The sequence below is a fragment of the Rhipicephalus microplus genome, chromosome X, assembly GCF_043290135.1.
Source record: "Rhipicephalus microplus isolate Deutch F79 chromosome X, USDA_Rmic, whole genome shotgun sequence".
In the NCBI taxonomy this organism is placed as follows: Eukaryota; Metazoa; Arthropoda; class Arachnida; order Ixodida; family Ixodidae; genus Rhipicephalus; species Rhipicephalus microplus.
Window position 1 is genome coordinate 189,211,613 of NC_134710.1, and position 25,425 is coordinate 189,237,037.

The following is a 25,425-nucleotide window of genomic DNA, read 5'->3' on the forward strand; positions in this document are numbered from 1 at the left end:
GATTATTCAAAGCGCCAAATTAACTTTTGGGAGCTGCAAGCACACTTTGGGTGATATGTTTTGGCAGCACACGTACCAACACTCATGGCTGCAACGTCAGCAGACATTCATAATTTGGCTCAAATCTAGGGGACAAGAATGAGCCAAAAAGGACCCAAGTAGACAATACGTTGTTTTTTTCTGCCGCCTATTGCCTGAAAATGTAGCCCAAATTGGTGCAAATTAGCCAAACAAAGCAACCATGCCTTCGCCTCCCCCCAGGCTCCTTCGAAGTGGAACGTTATTTCAAATTGCGGGAGCAGACGCGCAGGCAATATTACTAGTAGACTCGCCACAGCCAAGCTGCGGAAGACCTCCGATTTGATCGAGTTAGGGCGCAAAAACTAGAAGTGTATTGGTCGTCTTGTTACTGGAGGAAAACAATAAAAGCAAAATTTTGGGAAAGAAAATAAAGATGAGTAAAACCGGAAAACCTGTAGTAAGTTCAAAGGCTTGTGACACGGACTGAGATACGAGTAAATGAGGAGACAACACAAAGCACTGTGTGCCTTTTCTTCCCTGCCTAAAGCGCGAACCCCTATCAACCTAGACGATCTTTTTGTTTTCAGGCTCGTATTGCACTTATCGTCTCTCTATAACGAGCCGTTCAAGTGGATTTCCGTGACGATTAAGCAGTTGTGCGCTGTGCACGATGCTAGAAGATTTACAAATATACTCACTAGTAAAAGGCCTCGTATACGGGCGCCCGTCGCGCAGAATGCGATCGTGGCATGTATGTAGAGACCGGTCATCCACTGCAGAAAGGCCACCGTCACCAGGAACTTGTCCAACTCATTTGCAGAATCCCAGAGCAGCGCATAGATGGCCATCCCAAGGATCTGGGAGAAAACAGAGTGAGCCCACTAAATAATAATAATAATAATAATAATAATAATAATAATAATAATAATCCTTCATTTGCCTGCCAAAGCCTCATTTGGCTTGAAGGGAAGAGCCGACAGACAGCAGACCACAGGAATTGATTTGTTTAAGACTACACAGACGCAGACATTTATTTCTGTCTATATACAAAATGACAACGTGCGTGCACAGCAGTGCATGAGCCCCGCCACTGTGGTCTAGTGAGTACTCAGCTGCTGATCTGCAGGTCGCGGGATCGAATCCCGGCTGCACCGGCTGCACCGGCTGCGTTTTCGATGGAGGCGAAAATGCTGTACACCCGTGTGCTTAAATTTGGGCGCACGTTAAAGAACCCCAGGTGGTCGAAATTACCGCAGCCCTCTACTATGGCGTCTCTCATATTCATATGGTGGTTTCGGTACGTTAAACACCATATATCAATCAGTCTGCAGTGTATGAAGAGATAAAATTCGATGGAGTCTAAAATGCTGTAGGCCCGTGTGCTCTGAATCGGTTGCACGTAAAGAACCCAGGTGTTGGAAATTTTCGGAGTTTTCCACTATGGCGTCCCTCATTATTATATGGTGGTTTTGGCACCTTAAACCCGATATATTATTTAGACATAAAACTGACGCTTATGCGCGTGGCGTCACCTAGTTTTAGATTCACTGATGCATTACACACACACAAGTGCGTTGTTTGTGTCAGTGCATCTCCAGCGCAACTGCTACAGTGGAGACTCTATAACCGCTATAACATCCTTGTTATCGTGGGCAAGGGGGTGTAGGCTAAGCGAGCACGTCTTTAGCTTCTAGATTCATTTTGCACACCGAAGCGTCCTGACCGAATGATCACATGAGTCAGTAGAACACTGAATTAAAACGTACTTCACAGAAGTAGTTTATAGTTTAATGTATACATTTATATCAGAAAGCTTCCACAATTTGTATTGCGTCTTGTCAATTATAGCACAGTCTAAAGCTTCACGGGGCTTCAGGGCGCTTGGAGGCACATCTCCAACCGGACAAAACGTCTGTGGTGAATCAATCAAGACACCTTCGTGAAAGTGGCAGTAGTTACCCGTAGGAGCGTCATGAGAGAAAACAGCCACTGAACGCGGAATTTGAGCTAAAGTCACCATCCCGTGGTAAATATCAGAGTTATTTAACACCCCGGCCAGTCTAGAGGGAAACACAGCGCGCGTCATGTGTCCCCTTCATCTTGACCATGGTTTTGCTCCGAAGCGTGGAACATGGTTGACAAAATTGCCCTTCTATCGAAACGTGCTGACCGGGACGAACGCTTAGCATCGCCGCTTAGCATCGCCGCTTAGCAGCTACTTATCGCGTAGTCCACAGCCCTGATGCATTTCATGACTTTACTGCTCTCAGGCAGCGATACCACTCCGCCGACCTGGAGTACACTCTACCAAGATAGTGCAAGCACGCTGGGAGAGGAAAGTGTGTTATATAAAAGGCATTTAACAAGGGTGTATATGCGGGCTAGTTGGTACTTCCTTGCAATATTGGTTGTAGCGCCGCGTACAAAATTGTAAAAACTGGTTGACAGGAAAGAGGCCTCTTTTCTATTAGCTGCTTCTTTGTACAATTTTGTACGCGGTGCTACACCCAATATTGCAATAAAAGGCACATTAGTAGACCCTCTACAGTGAGTGAACGTGGAATTCGACAGCGTGCCCGGCACCCACTTTTGCAGAGCAAAATTTTGTAAATTTGGCTCCCATTGGCCAGACTTTTTTTTTTTACCGTTTGATCCTGCGCTTATTTGACATCAGTTCCGTGACAAAAACACGTCACTGAAACGTTGATGGACCCCGCTATAAAACACTTTCGTGTTAGAAAATGCAACTCTAAAAATTTCTTCCTTAACGCGGGAGTCTATAGTTAAAATGAGACCTCCTTGTCATGCAATTGGCCTCGAGATCTCGAAACGGCTTCCTCTCGCGCGTGACATCATTTCGCAGACTCCGCTTTCAACCACGCTGCAGCAGCCTTGTGCGCGGATCGTCTCCATCTGGCGAGAACTTTCTCGAACTAACAGCCTCTCAAGGGTCAACTAACACCTACAATGAATGTTTTGGAGTGCAATTATGAATTTGTTTTAGTAGCGGCCCATTTGACAGGGCCAAGAAAGTGACACTATGTGTGAATTTTCTCGCTCGTAATCTGCAGTTTTCGCCGTGCGATACTAATTAGTTGGGTTGTTTCTTTTGAAGTTTCAATAAGCGTGCATTTTTCCAGCATCTACAAGCATGTAGATACAGCTTGCGAAAGCTTGCAGTATCTCATCGACAGCGGGGTGGTGTACGACGCAGACTACGTTGTTGAATGCGTAGTCGAGGTCGTCACTGGAGATCGCATTACCGTCGCGGCTATTGTCCAGCAAACACAAGGACTTGCGAGCCCACAACACAGTGCCTCCGTGGTACAGTACTGCTCTATGCTTCACTGTGCTTCGTCTTCCACTGAAAGGGACGTTGGCTTTCACAACAATCCTTAAGAGGAAGGCACGCCTGCCCTTCTCCTTATAATATGTTTTCTGCAGTGCAACGATAGTGACAGTTAACACGAAGACATGAGTGAAAATCGCTGATTTATGCCATTCTGGCATTAGGAAACACAGCACACCATATTTACTGCATAGCAGCTGTTTAAACTGCTGCTTCAGCAGTCAATCAACGATTCGTGGCATTTATTAAAACTGCAAAGCAGCATCAAATTACCGAATTGGAGACAATCATGCTTGGATTGTAACTATGGGCGTCGGAAGGGCGCAAGCCCGTGTTGTAACGCAGCAAGAAGAGCCTTGAGGGGCAAGTTCTGGTGTGACTTGGAGAGGGGGCAATTTCCGCCTTATTGTACCCCGGCTAATTCAAATAACCCTAGTTTGTCACAATAATGATTGTTCAGCTAGAGCGATGTCACGAAGTAGTTCACATTAATAGGGTACAGAACCGTCGCTTGGGTATCAGAATATAACAAATAATTATCGCTTATAATATATACCGTGCACAGGTACAGAAATTAACGTGGCAAAGGCAAGCTTGGTGAGTTTGTATTCATGCATGTAGCGTAATAAAAAGCTTAAGGAGCCTGACAAAGCGTAAAGGAAAAACGCGTCCAGGACTTTCACCACACCAAGCGCCTCCACTGCCTCCAGCACTTCCACCGCTCTAAGCGCCTCCACTGCGTTCAGCACTTCCACCGCTTCAAGCGCCTCCACTGCCTTCAGGGCTACCGCCGCTCCAAGCGCCTCCACTGCCTAAAGGGCTTCTATGGCTCCGACCACCTCCACTGCCTCCAGGGCTTCTACGACTCCGACCGCCTCCACTGCCTCCAGGATTTTCACCATGCCAAGGGCCTTCAATGTCTTCAGTTCGTCTAGGACGTGCCGCTGCACAGCGCACAGTGCCGCTGTCTGTCTCCTTCTTTCTCTTGTCCCTCGTTATTGGCGCTGTTTTTATGTGAATTAAAGTGTCTGCACTGCCTTAGGTGACAAACTTTAGTGAATGCGCACTAAAGAGTGACAGCAAGTTTTGCTTACAAATTTATGGTAAGCAGTGCGCCAGTAATGCGCTTGCTTTCATCAGTAAACTACGTATATATGTTCGTACACCAACCAAATAAAGCCGTAGTCTCAGATGTCCTGCACTACTCAGCTGCGCTCACGAAGCGTGCTTAGCCGAGGCGATTCGGAGGCCGCGTCGTCGACACCCTGAGGCCTTCGCAGTAGGTTTTGGGACGACACGTCAGTTGGTGTAAGTCGCCGATGCTCGTAGCCTACGTGCAATGAATGGCTGAAGTACTGGCGAGGCGCTCAAACACGGGTGAAAGCTTACCGAAAAGTGGAGCATAGGACGGCTATAGCAAAAGTCGCTGTCAGCGAAGTGCTTGCTAAACACGATCGATGAAGTCGTGGGTCGCTTTCTCTTTCTGAGTTTGACTGCCCACTTCTTCCGCAGCTTCGGATCCTTACGATAGTTGTGAAAGCTAACGCGCTTTTCACAAGTGAGTGATCATATAGAGGCACAGAGCTCTACTCCACCATTGCGCAGTACTCGCCGCGGAGACAAGCGGCCGCAGTTTTGAGAAAAAAAAAGTGCTGTGCTTTTAATAATATAAGCGTTAGGAACGGCCATCCTTGGTTGTTAGAACAACGTCGGTAGTCGTCACACACAAGATACCCAATGAAATTGCGACTTCGTTTTGCACAGAGCATGGTTTGTCACCCCAACGCTGGGTTGTTTTTATTTACGTTGGTCCAATCTTGATTATCATTTTATTGCTTCGGTATGCTTTTCAGCCCAAGATCTACTTTGTTTTCTCCATCTTGGAATGACAACTCAGCTGCTTGCTTGGCCTTCTCAGAACACTCCATATCAACAGCAAGGCCTTTCTCTTCAACCATCAGCTGAGTCAGATCAATGGGAAATTCATATGTGTCATACAACCTCCAAGCCACATCACCTGGCAGAAACTTCTGGTCCCCTACTTTGCCCATGGTCTTCTCAAAAAGGCTCCAGCCAAGAGAAAGTGTCTTGAGAAACTGGCTTTCTTCTTCATTAATTATGTCCATCACACCTTCTGGGTCTTTCTTCAGCTCGGGAAAAGCATCACCTAGAATTTCAACCACCACAGGAACTAGGCTAGCAAATTTTCCAGGAGCAGCATTCATTTTCTCAGTAGCATATCACACAGCTCGCCTCAAAATTCTCCGAAGAACGTATCCACGACCAATGTTGTCAGGTCGTCCATTATCGGAAAGAGCAATGGTCAGAGTGCGTGAATGGTCTGCCAGCACACGATAAGCAATGTCCATACCATCAACATCATCCTTTCCAACTTTTCTACTGTATGGTCTCACGCCTTTAGCCTTCTGAATGGCCTCAAAGATTGGCGCAAAAATGTCAGTGTCATAGTTTGAAGGCTTGTCTTGAATAACAGACACCAATCGTTCAAATCCCATACCAGAGTCCACATGCTGTTTGGGCAGCAGTCTCAATGTGCCATCTACTTCCCTGTTGTACTAAATAAACACTAAGTTCCAGATTTCCAGGACACCAGGAACATCAGCGTTTACGAGATGGGCAACATTGCGACCCCCAATACGGTCATAGTGAATTTCAGAGCATGGTCCACAAGGGCCAGTCTCACCCATTTCTCAGAAGTTATCTTTCATGCTCCCAGGCATAATAAGATCCTCTGGAATACCAAGCTTCTTCCAGATTTCTTTGCATTCCAAGTCTGAATTCAGACCAGCAGCTTCATTTCCACCAAAGTAGGTGACATAGAGGCGATCTGGCTGTAGCTTGAACACATCTGTGAGCAACTCCCATGTCCATGCACATATTTCCTTCTTGAAGAAGTCGCCAAATGACCAGTTGCCAATCATCTCGAAGAATGTATGATGGTAGACATCCTTTCCCACGTCATATAAGTCATTGTGCTTTCCACCAGCACGAATACACTTCTGTGTGTCCACAACCCGTTTGTACCTGCTTCACTGTTGGAGTCAACTGTTCCCCAAAAGACAGGCTTGAACTGATTCATTCCAGCATTAGTGAAAAGCAGTGTAGGATCATCGTGATGAATCACTGACGATGATTTAACATACACATGGTCATATTTCTGGACAAAAAAGTCTATAAACTTTTGACGTATTTCAGCTGCTGAGGTCCTTGCGATAGTTCTGGAGCGACCAGACCGTCCATGTAGATGCGCTCTACAAATAACAAACTGCCACCAGCGGCGGAACACGACGTAATATATATATATATATATATATATATATATATATATATATATATATATATATATATATATATATATATATATATATATATATATATATATATATATATATACATTGTCGCTAGGTGAAAATAACAGAATACAGGACGACGGTGCGACCAGAAAAAACGAGGTCTGTATTAACAGAACAGAAGAGCAGCCGCTTCGACTTCTTCTTCCTCGGAGGAACCGTGGGTGCTGTCCACGCTCATCACTTCATCGTCCTCTGTCTTCTTTCCCGGCGTTTAGCCGTGACATTAGCCTCCCATTCAAGAAAGCATCGTCCCGATGCTTTATAATCAAAGCGGTTTGTACTCGTTGGAAACGCATGAGTTCATTCGGAGAAATAAGGCTTCATGCGTACCACGTGCACAACTTCTGGAGCATACCTTCGACGCCTTGAAGAGTGCGCAGTATCAGGAACAACCTCATAATTAATGTCACTCAGGCGTCGCAGAACTTTATAGGGACCGAAGTACCGTCTTAACAGTTTTTCTGAGAGGCCACGGCGCCGAATAGGTGTCCATATCCAAACTTTCTCTCCTGGCTCGTAGGAGACTGGTCGGTGACGAAGGTTGTACCGTCTTGAATCGTAGTCCTGCTGGCGACTAATACGTAGGCATGCAAGTTGTCGGGCTTCTTCGGCCAGCTGAGTGATATAATCAGCATGCGTTTCAGCGTCTTTGCACTCGTGCGGCAGCATAGCATCCAGCATAGTGGTGACTTCACGACCATGAAAAAGGCGGAATGGCGTTGTTCTTGTTGTTTCTTGATGAGCCGTGTTATAGGCGAACGTGACATACGGCAAGATCTCGTCCCAGTTTTTATGCTCCACATCGACGTATATGCAGAGCATATCCGCTAGTGTCTCGTTGAGACGCTCCGTAAGACCATTCGCTTGCGGATGATACGCCGTTGCTCGCCGGTGGGATGTGCCACTAAGTTTTCAAACTGTCTGTAATAGTTCGGCTGCGAATGCAGTTCCCCTGTCAGTTATTACCACTGATGGAGCACCATGCCTCAGCACCACATTCTCTACGAAAAATCGGGCTGCTTCACTTGCCGTGCCCCTCTCCAAAGCCTTGGTTTCGGCGTAACGAGTGAGGTAGTCGGTGGCTACTAAAATCCATCTGCGACCTGCTGATGAGGTTGGAAATGGGCCCAAAAGATCCATTCCGACATGAGCGAATGGAGTAACAGGCACGTCAATAGGATGGAGGAGGCCTGCTGGTTTTACGGGTGGAACTTTTCTGCGCTGGCAATCAAGGCACGTCCGAACATAGTGTTGAACGGTCGCCGTCAGTCTTGGTCAGTTGTATTTCTGCCTCACTCTGCACAACGTACGCGTGTAACCCAGGTGGCCGGATGTTGGTTCATCGTGGCATGCCTGTAATACTTCGCTCCTTAGAGATGTTGGGACGACGAGTAAGTAGTCGTTTCCGGGTGGCGTGAAGTTCATCTTATACAGGACGTCGTTGCACAAGCAAAATGACGAAAGCCCTCTCGCAAACAGTCTAGGTACAGCTGAAGTGCGACCCTCTAAAAAACGTATTATGGGTTCTAGTTCGGGGTCGTCTCGTTGCAGCTGTGCGACAGTTGCCGTGTTTACAACTCCGACAAAGGCTGTATCGCCATCTTCTGCCGTCGCAGGTTCGTATGGCGCACGAGAAAGGCAATCAGCGTCTGAATGTCGCTTCCCCGATCTGTAGACCACCGTCATGTCAAATTCTTGAAGCTTCAGGCTCCAGCGCGCCAACCATCCTGAAAGGTCTCTTAAATTCGTCAGCCAGCAGAGGGAGTGGTGATCGCTGACAACATTAAAAGGACGACCATACAGGTATGGGCGGAATTTTATAACCGCCCACACCACCGCAAGGCACTCTTTTTCCGTAGTGGAACAATTTTCTTCCGCACGTGAAAGAGTTCTGCTCGCGTAAGCAATTACTCGTTCGGCACCATCCTGCCACTGCACGAGTACAGCTCCTCAGCCGACATTGCTAGCGTCGGTGTGCACTGTTGTCGGTGCGTGATCATCAAAGTGTGCGAGGACTGGTGGCTTCTGAAGGCGTTGCCGCAGCTCGTCGAATGATTTTTGCTGCTCTTCATACCATACGAATGCGACGTCTTCTCTGGTAAGGCGGGTCAACGGCGAGGCAATGCGCGAGAAGTTCTCAATGAAGCGTCGCTAGTAAGCACACAGTCCTAAAAACCGTCTGACCGCCTTTTTGTCAGTTGGCGCTGGAAAATTCGTAACGGCAGCTATTTTCTCAGGGTCAGGCTGCACACCTTCACTACTGACAAGATGCCCCAGGAACAGAAGCTCTTCGAAGCCGAAATGGCATTTTTCCGGCTTAAGTGTTAGTCCGGCGGAACGGATAGCTTCAAATCCTGAGTGCAGTCGCCTGACGTGTTCGTCGAATGTGGCAGAAAATACGATGACGTCATCTAAATACACTAAGCACGTCTGCCACTTGAGGCCTGATAGTACGGTGTCCATTAGCCGCTGAAACGTTGCCAGTGCTGAGCACAAGCCAAATGGAAGTACCTTAAATTCAAAAAGGCCATCAGGTGTCACGAAGCTGTTTTCTCCCGGTCTCTTTCATCGACTTCTATCTGCCAATACCCACTCCTTAGATCCATCGACGAGAAATAATAACGCGCGTGGCGTAGTCGATCGAGTGAATCGTCGATACTTGGAAGTGGGTAGACGTCTTTTTTTGTCACCTGATTCAGCTTGCGGTAATCCACGCAGAAACGTAAGGTGCCGTCTTTTTTCTTCACTAATACAACCGGCGAAGCCCAAGGGCTTTTCGACGGCTGAATAACGTCGTCTTCAAGCATCTGTCGCACCTGTTTTTTGATGGCTTCACGCTCTCGCGGAGCTACCCGGTACGGGGTTTGCCTGATGGGTCTGGTCATGTCGTCCGTTATAATTCGATGTTTCGTCAGCGGCGTTTGACGGACCCTGGAAATCGTAGAGAAACAATCTTCAAACTTGTTAATAAGCTGCATGATACTTTGCTTCTGCGCCGGCAGCAAACTTGGGCCAATATCAACAGATAGAGGTGTGGGGGTCAGATCAGTTGAATTATCTTTTTCAAGAGTTAGGCAGTCTGTCATTTCGGCGAGCTCTTCCACGTACGCGACTGCCATGCCCCTCGTTAGATGTCGGCGTTCACAGCTGAAGTTCGTAACAAGTACGTGCGTGTGTCCACATTTTATGCTTACGACGCCTCTTGCGATAGATAAATCATGGCTGAATAGCAGTGTTGGAATTTGCTCGGCGATGTTTTCAGAATCGCTCGACGTGTCACATGTCACAGCCACGAGTGCACTCGACCGCGGTGGGATGGTCACGTCGTCTTCGAAGACGCGCAAAGGCTGACGTCGCTGGTCTGTACAAGGCACATCCGAAACTTGATCTGGGGCCGTCCAAAACGTAACTGATCTCTCAGGAATGTTGATAATGGCACCGTATTCACGCAAGAAGTCCATGCCCAAGATCAGGTCTTTCCAGCACTCCGGTAAAATTACGAAAGTAGCGACAAAATCTGAACTGCCGATATTAATTCGAGCTGTACATTTGCCCGTCGGCGTCACCAATTGACCTTCTGTGGTTCTTATGTTTGGGCCCGTCCATATTGTTCTTACTTTCTTTAGGCAGTCGGCGAGTTTACGGCTGATAATAGAGAAGTCCGCACCAGTATCTACCAGTGCTGTTATTAGGCGTCCGTCTATACAAATGTCTAGATTGGCGCTTACGATTTCCGTTGATGTCGGTGACGTCGTATTGTCTTTGGTATCGTGCGTCGTACGATCCGCGGTATCATTCGTCGTATCGCGTCGTAGAGAAGATGTTGGGGGTGTGATAGCATCTCGACGGGCGGCAACCTTCCCCCCAAAGGTCGCAGCTGTTAGTTTCCCCGACGAGGATTAGGAGATCTGCCCCGGACCACCTCGGAGTAACAGCGCTGCGGCGGCGAGTTCGGTGCAGGTGAAGGAGAACGGGGTCGACGATACGGCTTTTCGGGTTGCTGTGCTTGCGGGCCTGTACTGCTGTCATGGCGGTTATCGAAATAGGCATGAGGGGAGGTTTGTAGAAAGTTGTGATGTCTACGGTCACGGTACGGGCAATTGCGGAAAATATGGCCGGCTTCTCCGCAATGAAAGCAAAGTGGTCGACGGTCGACGGTGTGCCACAAGTCCGTCTTACGGATGAATGGTCGACTGGTGGGCATACCTTGCGAACAAGATGCAGATGTCAGCGGAGTGTACATCGGCGCCGTTCGCATAGGCACGTTGGACTGTGGATACGGCTGCGGCGGATTGGGAGCTGGGGCCCACGGCTCGTTGTAAGGCCCTTGGCTCACGTCACGATAAGCCAATGGTGACGAGTTGTACGACACGGGAGTGGGTCGACGGACAGCTGATGCGTAGCTGACAGACCGCTGGTCTGAGAGCGATTTGGGCAACGAAAATGCCTGGCGGAGTTCTTGCCGCACAACTTCTGCAACGCAAGCCATGGTATTTTCTTGCGGAGTCACAAGGAGGTTTTGGATCTCCTCCCGAACGACCTCACGAATGAGTTCGCGCAGAGAACACTCCCTACCAGCACTCAAAGCAGAGAGGCTGGGAGATGTTTTGTTTGGTTGGTCATGGTATCGGCGCCGTTGCTGTAGTGCTCGCTCGATTGTTGTAGCCTCTTTGACGAATTCCACTACGCTTGTTGGTGGGTTGCGTAGGAGACCGGCAAACAGCTTTTCTTCGACGCCCCTCATCAGATGTCGGAGTTTTTTACCTTCAGGCATCTCGGGGTCGGCCCGCTGAAATAGGCGGGCCATGTCTTCCGCAAACATGGCGACGCTCTCGTTTGGTTTTTGTATGCATGCCTCGATGAGCTACAGAGCAGAATCACGGCGGTCAATGTTTGCGAATGTCCCGAGAATTTGCTGTCGAAATTCCTCCCACGAAGACAGCGTTGACACGTGGTTCTCGTACCACGTACGAGCGCTGTCTGCCAAAGCAAAGTAGACGCGCGATAGCTTTTGTTCAGTGGGCCAGCGGTTGGCTTTGGCGACTCGCTCATACTGGCCTAACCAGTCCTCGACGTCTTAATAAGCCTCACCGTGGAAGGTCTCAGGAATTAGAGGCTGATCAACAGTAAGCTGTGAAGGCCCTCCGGTAGCCATTTCTCCTGGTACGGTGTGTTGCTGGAGGAGTTCGAGCGGGATCACCTCGGGACTAAGGCCTCGCTGTCGGCGACTGTAGCGGTGGACAGGAGTATCCACTGCAGGAACGGATCGCGGTGGTGGACTCGATGTGCTAGGGCGCGGAGTTGTCCCAAGCATCAGTTGGAGAAGTCCAGCACCTCCACCAATGTCGCTAGGTGAAAATAACAGAATACAGGACGACGGTGCGACCAGAAAAAACGAGGTCTGTATTAACAGAACAAAAGAGCAGCCGCTTAGACTTCTTCTTCCTCGGAGGAACCGTGGGCGCTGTCCACGCTCATCACTTCATCGCCCTCTGTCTTCTTTCCCGGCCTTTAGCCGTGACAATATATATATATATATATATATATATATTGTTACGACCTCAGTAGGCGTCTGGGGGTTTATTGATACACGGTTCGAGGGACGTGCGTGGTAGTCGTGCGTGCGTTGCGTAGTCGTCGTTGTGTTGAACCCTTCCGCGCTGGGTTCGACATGGAGACTATTTTGGAGCAGCAGCGCCGGTATCACGAAGAAAGAGAGCGCCTAATCGATGCCCAGGCAAAGGAAATGCTTCACCGAAAGTCCACCAACAGAGAACAGATAAATTCTGATCATCGTCTAAAGATTCTGCTTGATAGGTATATGGAATGCACGTCGCATTTGAAAGAGCTTTATGAAGATAAAGACGGGCTTCGGAAAGAAGAAATAGCAGCTCTCTCTGGGCCGAATGAGTTCGCCGAATTCTACTCCAGGCTCAGGAATATTAAGGAATTCCACAGAAAACACCCAAATGAGATACAAGTGCCCATGTCAGTGGAATTTGACGAGCTAAACAAGGCTAGGGAAAATCCGTCAGAAGAAATGATGAACCTTGTAGACTTTACAGATGAGGAAGGATATGGCAAGTACCTCGACCTTCATGAGTGCTATGAAAAGTATGTCAATTTGAAAGGCATTGAGAAAGTGGACTATCTCTCATACCTGTCGTCGTTCGACCAATTGTTCGATATTCCCAAGGACAAGAAGAACTCAGAGTACAAAAAGTATCTTGACTGTCTGCTTGATTACTTGCAAGACTATGCACTTCGAGTGAAGCCCCTTCTCGACATTAACCAGGAAATGGAAAATGTGATGAATGACTTTGAGAAGCAGTGGGAAGCAGGGACTTTCCCAGGATGGCAGAAAGAGGCAGGAAGTGCCTTAGCACATGCTGGAGCTCACTTGGACCTTTCTGCGTTCTCTTCTTGGGAGGAGTTGGCTTCCCTTGGTTTGGATCGACTGAAATCTGCGCTAATGGCATTAGGATTGAAATGTGGAGGCACACTGGAGGAGCGTACCCAGCACCTCCACCACTCTGTTACGACCTCAGTAGGCGTCTGGGGGTTTATTGATACACGGTTCGAGGGACGAGCCGTATCGGCCCAGGCAGATGATGATGATCTTCTTCTTCCACACCCCTTGCTTCTTTTTCCTTCTTCGTCCGGCACATACGTGGCGTAACATTATATATATATATATATATATATATATATATATATATATATATATATATATATATATATATATATATATATATATATATATATATATATATATATATATATTCGCGGGTTCGAATCCCGGCTGCGGCGGCTGCATTTCCGATGGAGGCGGAAATGTTGTAGGCCCGTGTGCTCAGATTTGGGTGCACGTTAAAGAACCCCAGGTGGTCTAAATTTCCGGAGCCCTCCACTACGGCGTCTCTCATAATCATATAGTGGTTTTGGGACGTTAAACCCCACATATCAATCAATCAATCAATCATATATATATATATATATATATATATATATATATATATATATATATATATATATATGAAACAATACATTTATTTTGGTTTCTTGAAGCCCTTTGGAAATGCTGGTGAAGTGCACGTGCTATCGCAGCCAGAAAAAAGACTTCAAAATCTTACACTGGTAAAACTAACATAGATGCTTCTAGAACTGTGAGATCTGCTGCATGCCAGTGTGAAACAGGCTTTAGTGGTACATGCAGTCACACTGTTGCAACATTTAAGCGGCTCGTAATGTTTTAAGAAAGCAACTGCAAAAAGTTTCCGTTTGAAGTTACTTGCACAGAGCTTCCACAGCAATGGTGACGTCCCCGGTGCAGCTCGCTTATGCCTCTGCCACTCAACTTTGTGGACTGGAGAAGTTTGTGGCCAGGTGGGCTTTCAGAGCCCATAAGCGCGCGTACATACCACGCAAGACACAATATGCCTTCATTTGAAGACATTGTCTAGAAAACAAAAACTCTTGGTGATGAACTTGTTGAGGTGATGTCGTCAGCTTTTTCAAGTATGCAGCAAAAACCAATATAAAAGTATGTAGGACCAGTGTTGGGCCGACTGCTGTTATAGCCCCCTACAATACCCAAGGTCCCGGGTTCCGCATGGGTATGAATTACTTTTACCCCCAGAAATACCATGTGTATTGGTGGCATCACCAGTGCCATCTCCACCTGAACTGCTCAAAGGGTCACAACCTTGGCTTCATGATCCCCAGAGCTTTGATGCCGGCCAGGCGACCATTCTGAAGGTACATATTCTTGTGGGCATGCTTATACAACCTTGATGTTTGTTTATTTCAGTACCTATCTATAGTAGTCCAAATGTATTACAGTAACCAGGTATGTAACACAAAAAAGCAAGCAAATGCTAAAAGAAAAGAACGTGTGTTGAATCAGCAAAATTCTATAATACAAAAGAGCAGAATACCGGAAGTATAGAAAATGTGTAATAATGTAGTGGATCTGTCCGAAACTAAAGATTGCGTACTACAGAAAAGCCTCTAAGAAAAAATACAGGCTGTTTTTTACAGGGAGCTGATTATGCCGGCAAAGCTTTATGCATTCAAGATACGGTTGCTGAAAGGTGGAAGGGAACACTTTTCACAGACCATGGTAATAACATAACATAGAAGGCGATTTAAATGCTTGACAATAAATAGGAAATAAAAAGAAATGAAAAGACACGTCGGGAGGGTTATTTATTCATCTTATAACTCTCCAACGCTCATGTCGGTCTTGTTTTCTGTTGGTGCCTTTTGTTTCAATTTTATTTTAACAATCTTCTTTGTGTGTACTTTGTTTGTTCATTATTTATGCTTTACATCTTATTTACACCACTTAGAAGATTTCATTTGTATTTCTATGTTGATTAAAATTACCCAAGTAAAACTCAACATGATAGTTTGCATCCGCGATAACTTAGATCTGCTACCATAACTGCAACTTGTAGGGAAAGCATCAGGGAGCACTGAATGCATGCATGGTGGGTTAAGCGGTTAATTCTAAATGTCTATATAGCTGTCACCTGAATTTAATGAATATTTAGAAGTTAGTGGTGTGTGCGCAGGTTTCCTCATTCTTGATCATTTTCTGCACCTTTAAGCTTGCAGATTTTACCTAAAAACTGTGCTTATATTTAGGCTTAAATGCAACATTACTATGGGTTGCACGTGAGAATGTTTGCTAGATAATTCTTGGTGTGTACAAAATAACACGAAACTTGCATATGTACCTAAAAGAAAATGGTTGCGCACGAGATCAATGTCTTGATGCACAAATGATTCACTACTTCAATGTTTATCTGTTCAGGGTTCGGAGGTTTCATGCGATGAAGCCATTGAGCTCGAGAAAATCACAAGGCGAAAGAGTGAGAGTGACACCTGGAAGAAGACCCGCCTTCATCATGTGACGGCTTCCTCATATGGAGTTTTGGTGAAAAGATTCCTGATATGGAGTTGCGGTGAAAATATTTACATGGACTGAGAAAGGCCTGCGCAATCTCTCCACACACAAAGACTTGTCCCGTGTGCGGGCTATTCAGTAAGTGATTATCTTGAGTTTATTCTCGCACATTAGGTAAAGCTTTAATGTGAAATAGAGTACAAATGAAACAACTGCATGAGATGAACATATTTGGCTTTTATGGTAGATAACAACGACCAATGGGCCATTGCTTGAAGTTTCACAGCATCCTGATTTGGGCTAAATGCTTAAAATGCCGACACGTTACACCAGTCGCAGAAGCATAAAATATGAGTAAAATTGCAACACCATGATGTAAAAAAGTTGGGGCGTTCACCGGGTTCTGCATAGCTTGGAATCAATAAAAAGGAAGTACATTGTAATCTGTGGAGGCCGTCGACATAGCATACAAAGTTCAGATAATTTCATCTATATAACGTCACAAAAATAGCGAAAATAAATTTAGAAATTTCTTGCGTTACGCACGGAAGTTTGGGTGCGAAATTTAAAAATGAATATTTATCCTTGATTTTCTCCGCTAACAATGAACTCATGATAGTGAAATATGCGGCATTGAGAGCTCTCTGATTGCAGTTTGTCAATATAAACCATATGTTGGCTTAAATTCTGCAGATCACTCATACTCATTCATGAATTATACTTTACTCTTAGACTAACTCGGACTCAGTCTCAATAAAATTTTTTTGAGCCGTACTCATTAGGACTCAATCACAGGGAAGTTTTCTTCAAACGGGCTCATCCGGAGTCAAACTCAACAAAATAATAATAGATTCATTGCTCAATATGAGCCTGAGTGAGTAGACTCATGAGTTCATAACTCTAAAATTAGCGATTTCTATCATGGTGTCGATGCTATTTAACACCAATATCTCACGTAATCGGTGCTCTTCTTAGCACCTTTTGATATAGTACGTTCAAATACGAGTTATGAGTGCATGGTTGTAAACCAGCAAGGACAATTTTATTGAAAGAGATTGCAACATAAGACACATTTATCAAGAACTTCCTCAGCAGGCTGGTTGAAGGTTAGTAGAAAGCATCCATTTATGTAATTCACGCCTGTAAAAATAAAAGGAATATTCATGAGTAGATGTGAGTATAAATATGAAACCAGGTAAGGCTTTGAGTGCATGGTAAAGAACCCCTGGTGGTCGAAATTTCCGGAGCCCTCCTCTACGGCGTCTCGCCTAATCATACGGTGGTTTTGGAACGTTAAACTCCCCATATCAATCAATCCAGGTAAAGCTCACAGTAATGCTGAAGATGGGTAGAAAGAGGTATAAGTCAGCAAACATAAGTGGAACTCACTCAGACTCACTCAAGAAATATATTATCTTGTGCACAACTGACTGGGAATCAGACTTGCCAAAATTTTCCCCGAGTCAGATTCAGTTTGACTTGCACTCGCTAAAATTTTCTTCCACCAAACTCACTCGGACTCAAACTCACCAAAATATTACTCACCTGAACTCACTCAGACTCACGGATTTATCTGAGTCTGAGCGAGCCCAAGTGAGCCGACTCACGAGTGAGTTCGCCGACCTATGATCTAAACTAAGTCATTGATTCTCTTTTGTGCCCCTTTAAAAAAGTTAGCCAAAAAGTCAGCTGAATATAATTTTTTATTCAGAGCATGGCACTAACTTTTTTGTGCAGGTACACCATCGCTAACGAGCAAGGAGCTGTGCAACGTAACGTCTCAACGTTGCGCGCAAGGGGCCACAACATAAAAGTATTTCGCAATGGCCCATCATCGTGGAGCCCTCATGCCCAAGGCTAGGAGCATCGCCGGATGGTCTAGTTTTTGACCCAGCTGAAACGCCTCCTCACGGCATTGTTGAAGTGAAATGTCCCTACAGTTTAAAGGATAAATTCGTTGATGAAGTGGGGGACCTAGAGTACATGAAAAAAGACAGCCGCAGCATACTCAGGCTCAACCGTAGCCATGACTACTATTACCAGATGTTAGGTAAAATGGCTTTGTCGCAGGTCCAGTGGGTCGATTTTGTCATATTTTCTGAGAGGTTCGTTATCATTGACGGAATTCGGTTTTGTGAAACTGACTGGACTGTTACTAAGGGCAAGCTTGACAGCTTTTTAAAGACGATAGCCTTTCTTGGGAACCTTCGACGCCAAAATTTTGGTTTGTCTGTCTGTCTGTCTGTCTGTCTGTCTGTCTGTCTGTCTGTCTGTCTGTCTGTCTGTCTGTCTGTCTGTCTGTCTGTCTGTCAGTCTGTCTGTCTGTCTGTCTGTCTGTCTGTCTGTCTGTCTGTCTCTCCGTCCGTCCGTCCGTCCGTCCGTCGATTTGTCTGTACCTAAACTGACCAAATGATACCTCAAACGGCAAACCCCATCCGAAGCGCCCACCAATATTGCTCAAGTTTCAGCGTTCATACTTGTGCGATTGTCAATTAAAAAAGCAATTATTGTGTATATTTGAGACACCATAACAACACGTCGATGTTTTGTATATGTGCCTTTATTCTAGAGAAGGCACGCACTAGTTTTTCTACGGACAGTAGCGTGTATCACACTGCGCTGACAGTGCAATACGATGCTCAAAAAGGCAAGTGTTTCCAACGCTTTGCTAAGAGGACAAGGTGGTGGCACCTGCCCGTCACTAGCGTTCTGCTCCCTATCGCCTCCGAGACAGGCATCTTTCTCCGCTGGCGCGCACGCCTTCCTTCGTTTTCGAAGATAACTGCCAGTTGGCACTCGCGTCTAACGTGCCTTGTTGCGCTCACTAACCTTCGCTGCATGGATCAAGACTCTCTAACGCAGCGCTTCGAGAATACAATTCACCATTTTCTCGTGCAGAACATCAAACAAACGTTTCATTCAGTCTCTTCACTCGCAAGATATTCGTCTTTCGGCGAAATTTGCAGTAAAATACCCAGATACGGGGCCATTATTTTTTCACAGCTTTATTGCCATTTAGAAGTGTGGCAGCTTGGGCTAGTTGGTATGGCATGACGATAGTTAAAGCGCGAAAACGAAACGACGACACAGAGACAAGAGAACACGTCTTTCGTGTCCTTCTTGTTGTCTCTGTGTCGTCGTTTTGTTTTCGCACTATAACTATCGTCTATTGCCATATTTGGCTTCGTAGAAAGGTGACATTTAGTGTAATGTACAGTACTCATGGATTGAAACAAGACACTCGGGGCGTGTGGCGGACGATACATGTGCCGCCGCTCGTGGGTGCGCGTAGAACCAATGTGTTGCATTTTAGTATAGAGCGAGGGGAAGAACACCTACGGAGCAGGATTAGTCCTTCAAGTCGCCAATGTATCGGCCTGTAATTCATCATGTGTACACTGCCAGCGTGGCGCAGCAAGGCTCACGCACATTCGCATGTCGACCGCACTAGGTCGCCGCTGCGCACCACTTTATAGAGGCACCAGCAGACAACCCTCTCGTTCTGCGCGCTTAGGCGATGTGGTACGCATACTAGTGGGCAAGAAAGACGCAAGATGGAGTTAGGATATTGTGCCTGGCGTGCGTTCGTATACCTAATAAACATTTGCATAAAACATTGAAAGTTTTCTTCATGCTTTCTGCCTCGACAAGAAAGAAAATGAGTGGCAGGCTTGTCTTCAGTCAACGTGGAAATAATATCATGTATTAGTGTCGCTAGGTCAAACTGTGGTCTATTTGTTGAATAAATACGGCGGAAGCTCACTCGTTACCGGCAGCTTTACAAATAATACCATGCAGAATAGCCGCTATATTGGCTGCACGAGGCGAAACAACTAAATACCAAGTGATTGTTTTAATACTGCGCGTAAACAGGCCCGTGGCTGCTGCTTTTCCCTTTCGTCGCGACAAAAAGCTTGACAAACTGCTTTTGTGCAGCTGTTATAACGTCTACGAGCATATGTCAGGCGCAATATCTTAGCTGTATCCCATATCTTACTTGCGCAGCCTACCTGCCTCATCGTTGAAGGGCGCGGATCGAGAGCGTCGTCTTTTTAAATAGTGCCCACCGTCCCCTCACTTCGAGCTCCATGCTTGCGAAAGCACGCGGACCTTGCACACCCACGCTGACAGTGCGCGCTTCGTGCCAACTCTTTAGCGACCGGAAGGAGTAATCCTGCTCTGTCGGTGCTCTCTCCCTCACTCTATACCACAATGCAACACCCTGGTTCCGTGAACGCCCACGAAGGGCGCCACATGACCTGGAGGCCACGCGCTACGAGTTTTCTGTTTCAATCCGTGAGTACTGTACTTATTTGTGTTAACTATGTTGTGTTATCGGTGATACCCGCTGAAATTGCGGGTATCACCGATAACCAACTGTTCCGTGCTGCCTTAGCCAATATTGTATATGCAGAAATATCTGATGTTTAATCTGTGTTTGTGTGACCACATTGTTGCGATAATACTAATTTGTTTTGTCTTTCCTTTTCCTTTTTATGTACACAACGTTTTTTGTAACCATGCTACCTCATGTTATGCCTTTGTTCTGTACCACTCCCCTCTGTAATGCCTCTGGCCCTGAGGGTGTAATAAAAAAAAACTGGCTGAAACTTCGACTATAGCCAAAAAAAAATAATTTGAGATGTGTGTAGCATAAAATGTTGACGTCTACGTTGCAAAAGTTTTTGTACATGTTTAGTCGCAAATTTAGCATGTCCTAGTTTGCACATTTTCTTTGCAAAAATATTTCGCCGGAAGACTTCTTACTTTAAATGAATAGTCCTGAATTTTTCTGGTTAATTTGCAGATGGTCAAGCACCACGGCGACGCTAGGCATGGAATGACCCATATTTCTTCAGCGAGACTGAATGACCTGAGTGAATAGACTTTACTTCATGATACGGCAGGTTTATGGTCTGTGCTAAAACACGCAGGAAAGTACCAGCAGACCTTGTCTTCATACAGCCTCCTGGCCTGCTGGATAGCCCATTTTTGGTCTTGGACCTCCGAGCTGAGCAGCACTAGTGGCTACCACTCCTGGAGGGCCTCAGGAGAACACGTTGATATTTTGGGTCATTCCCACAATATATGCTTATAAGGCGCTCTGATATGCATAGCTTGCACTTATTGTCGGGTATGAGTGTGGGTAGCTCGTGTTACCGTGCACAGGGTCAGGGTAGGGGTAGGTAGGCGTTTGTCAGAAGCTTTCTGTAATTCAGATGATTGTTGCCTGTCTAGACTCGGATGAGGTGCGGGAAAAGACGTGCCTTGCTTCTGTCGAATTATTTCACAAACACGTGGTGTTATGTATTGAACATCAGCCCTATGTAGGCTCGCGTTTACACTCGTGCTTGCTCGCACTTCAAAACACTAGAGTTCACAGACTAGCTAAATATTTATTGGTCAGAGGTTTGAGTTTTGAAGGGGGTGTGCTATGAGCACTCTGCTCCCTAAACACTTTCATGGAAATTGGTCAATAAAAATATATTCTGTGAGTCGTCTTTCAATAAAATGTTCTAAATTAATAGCAACCACTTACAGCTTGTATCTGAAAAAAACGTGATCAAATGATACTATATAGAGCGCTGAATATGTGAGATATTAAGGTTGAAGAGCATTGACAGATATCATAATAGGAAAAGCAAAATTTTTGGGAGTAAGCACTGTGAAAGACATGGACAGAGACACATAGCCTGTGTGGCTCTTCACTCTGTACTCGAAAAAGTTTGATTATAAACCAACTCACCCAAACTAAACTTCTGCAAAAAGGCTAAGTATGCCTTAGCATGAACATAGATCGACTAACTCGGATCGGGCAGAGTCTAAGTTTGAGTTCATGTCTGTGCGGTCAAGAAAATATTGGCCAGTTCAAGCTCAAGAGAGCTCTAAATGCAGAATCTTTTTGAGCGAGTCTCAGTGAGCCCCACATTTTGTGCTGACCTATGCTTTTGTGCACACCATGTGCAGCGATGAAAATTTATTATTGTGGTCACAGCAGCTTACGCTGTTCGTTGACTGTATGTTTGTGCTAAGCCAAAGAGGTAATTAGGGCCCCTTTAATAAGGCGCACCAAATAGATCAAGAGTTCAACAATAATGCAGGAATTTTAGGTACTTTCATGTCACTTAGGAAAACTCATCACACAATGCTGAGTGCTCAGCTTGAAATGTGAAATTGTTCTCTTGCCTTCAGTCAAAATCTTGAGACAAAAAAACACCTTAACTCAGTTCACTCATCTAGTGGACGCACGATCGGAGAATGGAAGTTGGTCAGCAATGCACACTATACTCACTTCATTGATGATTGGACCCAAAGACAATGGAACGGGTCGGTCAAGTATATGGAAGTTCTTAATTCACTGTATACGCCTCTCGACGTCAACTCGCAGTGATGCAATTTCTTCTGTTTCTCTCGCCTCGTCCTCATTAAATTGGCCTCTTGCAAAGCGTGTTCAGCCTAACGTTGATGTCATTTAGCATATCTTGAATCTTGAATCCCTTATCTGCCATCACATTGTCCCCTTCATCAAACGCAAGTGTCAGGAAATCACTGCAGCCTCACACATTCCTTGTCGGATATGGAGCCTGGAAAAAGATCTGAAACAAGTGTTAGTGTGCCATCAGAAGATATGCCAATCAATTCCTTGAAAGGGTTTGCCGACTTGTAGGTCGAGAATGTTGCAGATTGCAATGCCAGTGAACTAGACACTCTACATTTAATTTACGTGGCATCTAAGACGACTTTCATTGAAGGATACTTTTGTTTGAATGCAGCTGGTATTTCTTCTCGGACCTGTTCTTTTGACATTCATAGTGATGGTTGAGCCAAATGGAGGAATGTGCCATTTGTCCCCGTGATGCATATCTCTGAAAGTGTGGCAATGGTCATGCAAAACCTGTCTGCAAGATCTTTTTCAACAACCCAAGGCGCAATCGAACAAGAAAAACGATCATTTTCTACTGCTAGGCTTCGAGGCCTATCTGCATGGGATGTATCCGTTCGAAGCCCCGTGGGCAGAACTTTCACGTTTTCTCCTTTATCTCCGGGATTCATAAACTTCAACAGGTATTGGAACACTTCATATGATGACAAGCCCGTGTAAACGAGCATTTCCTCGCTGCTGTGCCTAAAGCACTGAACTGAAAAGTGCCCTTCAACTTTCTTCTGCAGCTCTTTTTTTATTTCCTCTTTTGCCAATCAAGTTCTCTTTGTACACGAAGGAGCTCTTGCTTGGCATGATTTAGTTCTTCTATTTGCTGTCTAGCTTGTTCCAGTTCGAGCTCCTTGTACACAAGCTTTCCTTCAGTGGACTCCAGCTTTGTCAATATCTTCCCCAATCATCCTCCTTTTGCCTCGGCTTCTACTTGTTGGTGGCTTTGGCTGCACGTGGGTGATGGCAATTCTACAGCACTGCTCATCTCGATAGTTTGATGTGAACCTTCACTTGTTTCGTCTTGGAAGCGTATATGTAAAGAAGTAGCCACAGTGTCTGCAGCCTGCACTTGACATACTGCGGAAGGTGCACCACATTCCTTGGGTGGCTTTCTTTTTGTTCGTGCTTGCTTAAATAAAAAAGTAAATATACTTGGCACAGTGTCTTGTTTCAGACCCCTTTTCCTAGAAGCGTAGCTGGGTGAAAGTTAGATTTAGTGAAATGCTTCAACATACTTTTGTGTGGGAAGCAACAGTAAAATGTTTGTTTTCATCCCTTCACACAGCAACAATCCACTCCTTTCGCGGCAATGGATCTCGTGGAAACCCCAAAAATTAGACCTGCGAAAAATTGCATGTCATTAGTAAAATGATCATGAGAGGCCACATGGCTCAGTCGGGGACATTACGTGAGGAGTAGGTCTGTAATGCTCAAAATATCTCGTAGCAAATAGATCACAATAACTATTCTGATGGACATAGGCGTGCTCATGGGGAAGAGTGGGGGGGACAACCACCCCTTGGTCACCTAAGAAGAGAGGATGCAAAGGTGGCCTTACTCAATTGCTTAATGCGGGGAGGGCACTGCGAAAAAACGTCGCTCCCCGCCCTCCCAACTCAAGGGGAAGCTTGCGTACGCTTATGCAAATGAACGAGACTAAACGCGCTTCCAAATACGCATATAGGTATGCCACTGATAGAGGTGCTACTTTATTCTGCGTTTCCGCGCGGCACAACCAAAGTGTTGTTTATAAGGTTGTTGCTTACGTGGGCAACAGCTAAAAGTACAGCATACTTCCCATTCATACCTGTCCAGAGAGACTATATCTTAACCATTAAAGAATACACCACGTGGATACTGGAGTAACTACATGCATTGCTCGAAGCCTCGCCACGGTGGTCTAGTGGCTAAGGTACTCGGCTGCTGACCCGCAGGTCGCGGGTTCGAATCCCGGCTGCGGCGGCTGCATTTCCGATGGAGGCGGAAATGTTGTAGGCCCGTGTGCTCAGATTTGGGTGCACGTTAAAGAACCCCAGGTGGTCGAAATTTCCGGAGCCCTTCACTACGGCGTCTCTCATAATCATATAGTGGTTTTGGGACGTTAAACCCCACATATCAATCAATCATGCATTGCTCGAAAGTAAACTTGTAATTCTAAGCTCAAAGTTCAACACGAGGTTCAGATTTCTGCTCCACAGGAGTTCCGAAACATTTTTCGTCCCTCTGCCAGCAAACACAAAAAACTGGCGACACATTTTGTCGCACGGGTGTCACGACTGATCGCGATGAAAACTGATTTAGATCTCACTTTTTGATCATAGTTTAGTCCTTTGCGTAAGCTGCAAAAGGTAGCTAATCGCTTTGCAGAAGTTTCATCCGTATTCGCTCCTCAGAATAAGTAGCGCACAGGCTCAGCATTCGAAGAGGTGACAAATAACAGCACGGCATATTAATCAATACGGACGCAGATACGAGTCCTACCACATGCATCACTACACTGTCCAAAGTAAGCACGAGCTAGTACACGTTTGTGTTTATGACGGTAAGCTCCTAACGCATTTTCACTATTTCATTCACTATTCAAACATTCACTATTTCGTTGCATCAATAGACTTACGCGCGTGTACGAACCTTCTTTCCGTGCTCCTCTCTGACGCGCCGTTGACTGCGGAAGAGAACATGGCAACACGATGGCTTTGCCAAGGCTCGCCTGCTGATCATAATTGTGCATAGAAAACTGAGCAAGAGGGATTGCAGCGAGTCAGAGCATGCTTGCAGCGATAACCGCGTGCTGGTATCAGCATACCGCGCATCATCGTGGGTGAACAAGACATGACAGAAAATTATTATTTTAGTTTTGTTTGATAGGTGGCGCTGAATTTATCAAACGTTATTTTAAAACTTCCTACTATGTACATAAAGATGACGCAAGGATGACAACAACAAATAGTGGCAGCCTTAGTGAACAGATATTAATTTTGAAATTCCTTGGCAGCTGTCAAGGCTGCTTGAAACTCCGTTGCAAACTGCCCTTAGGCGGGCTTGTTGTCGGGAAAGAAATGACATTAATATCAGTAATAAAGTGTTTTAGAACATCAAGGAAACGATCAGGTGTCGCATAATGCAAATTGCGCAAAGAGTAGATCGCGGAACGCCGCAATAGTTTACAAAAGCTCGATCTTGATGACATATTAACAGTGGCGCTTGCCCACTTTGGGGGATTGTGGGGATGACGAAAGCTTCTGCCATAATTATTCATCGTCGTCAAGCACAACACAAAAAAGTTGCACTAAGTTCCTTGCGAGTGTGCAGCATGTACCACGCTTCTCCGAAGAAT

At 45.8% G+C, this 25,425-nt stretch overlaps 1 protein-coding gene, 1 long non-coding RNA gene and 2 pseudogenes across 8 annotated transcripts in view; 2 read left to right on the forward strand and 2 right to left on the reverse strand.

The window, feature by feature from the left end:
• Nucleotides 1-21,131, forward strand: part of LOC119177317 (uncharacterized) — a 37,511-nt gene extending 16,380 nt beyond the window's left edge. The window contains exons 2-4 of one of the 2 annotated variants that reach the window (XR_012887137.1): nucleotides 15,563-15,793; nucleotides 17,393-17,705; nucleotides 20,463-21,131. This is a non-coding gene — a long non-coding RNA (uncharacterized LOC119177317). The remainder of the gene's footprint in view (nucleotides 1-15,562; nucleotides 15,794-17,392; nucleotides 17,706-20,462) is intronic. The other variant, XR_012887136.1, reaches the window with a different exon arrangement.
• LOC119177316 (uncharacterized) overlaps nucleotides 1-25,425 on the reverse strand; it is a 298,601-nt gene that overhangs the window by 239,540 nt on the left and 33,636 nt on the right. For all 6 annotated transcript variants that reach the window (XM_075878380.1, XM_037428780.2, XM_037428781.2 and 3 more), the window contains one exon: nucleotides 720-878. In XM_075878380.1, the coding sequence (XP_075734495.1) occupies nucleotides 720-878 (159 nt within the window). The remainder of the gene's footprint in view (nucleotides 1-719; nucleotides 879-25,425) is intronic.
• Nucleotides 5,256-6,605, reverse strand: LOC142775902 (alanine--tRNA ligase, cytoplasmic-like; annotated as a pseudogene).
• LOC142776928 (splicing factor 3A subunit 3 pseudogene) lies at nucleotides 12,358-14,500 on the forward strand (annotated as a pseudogene).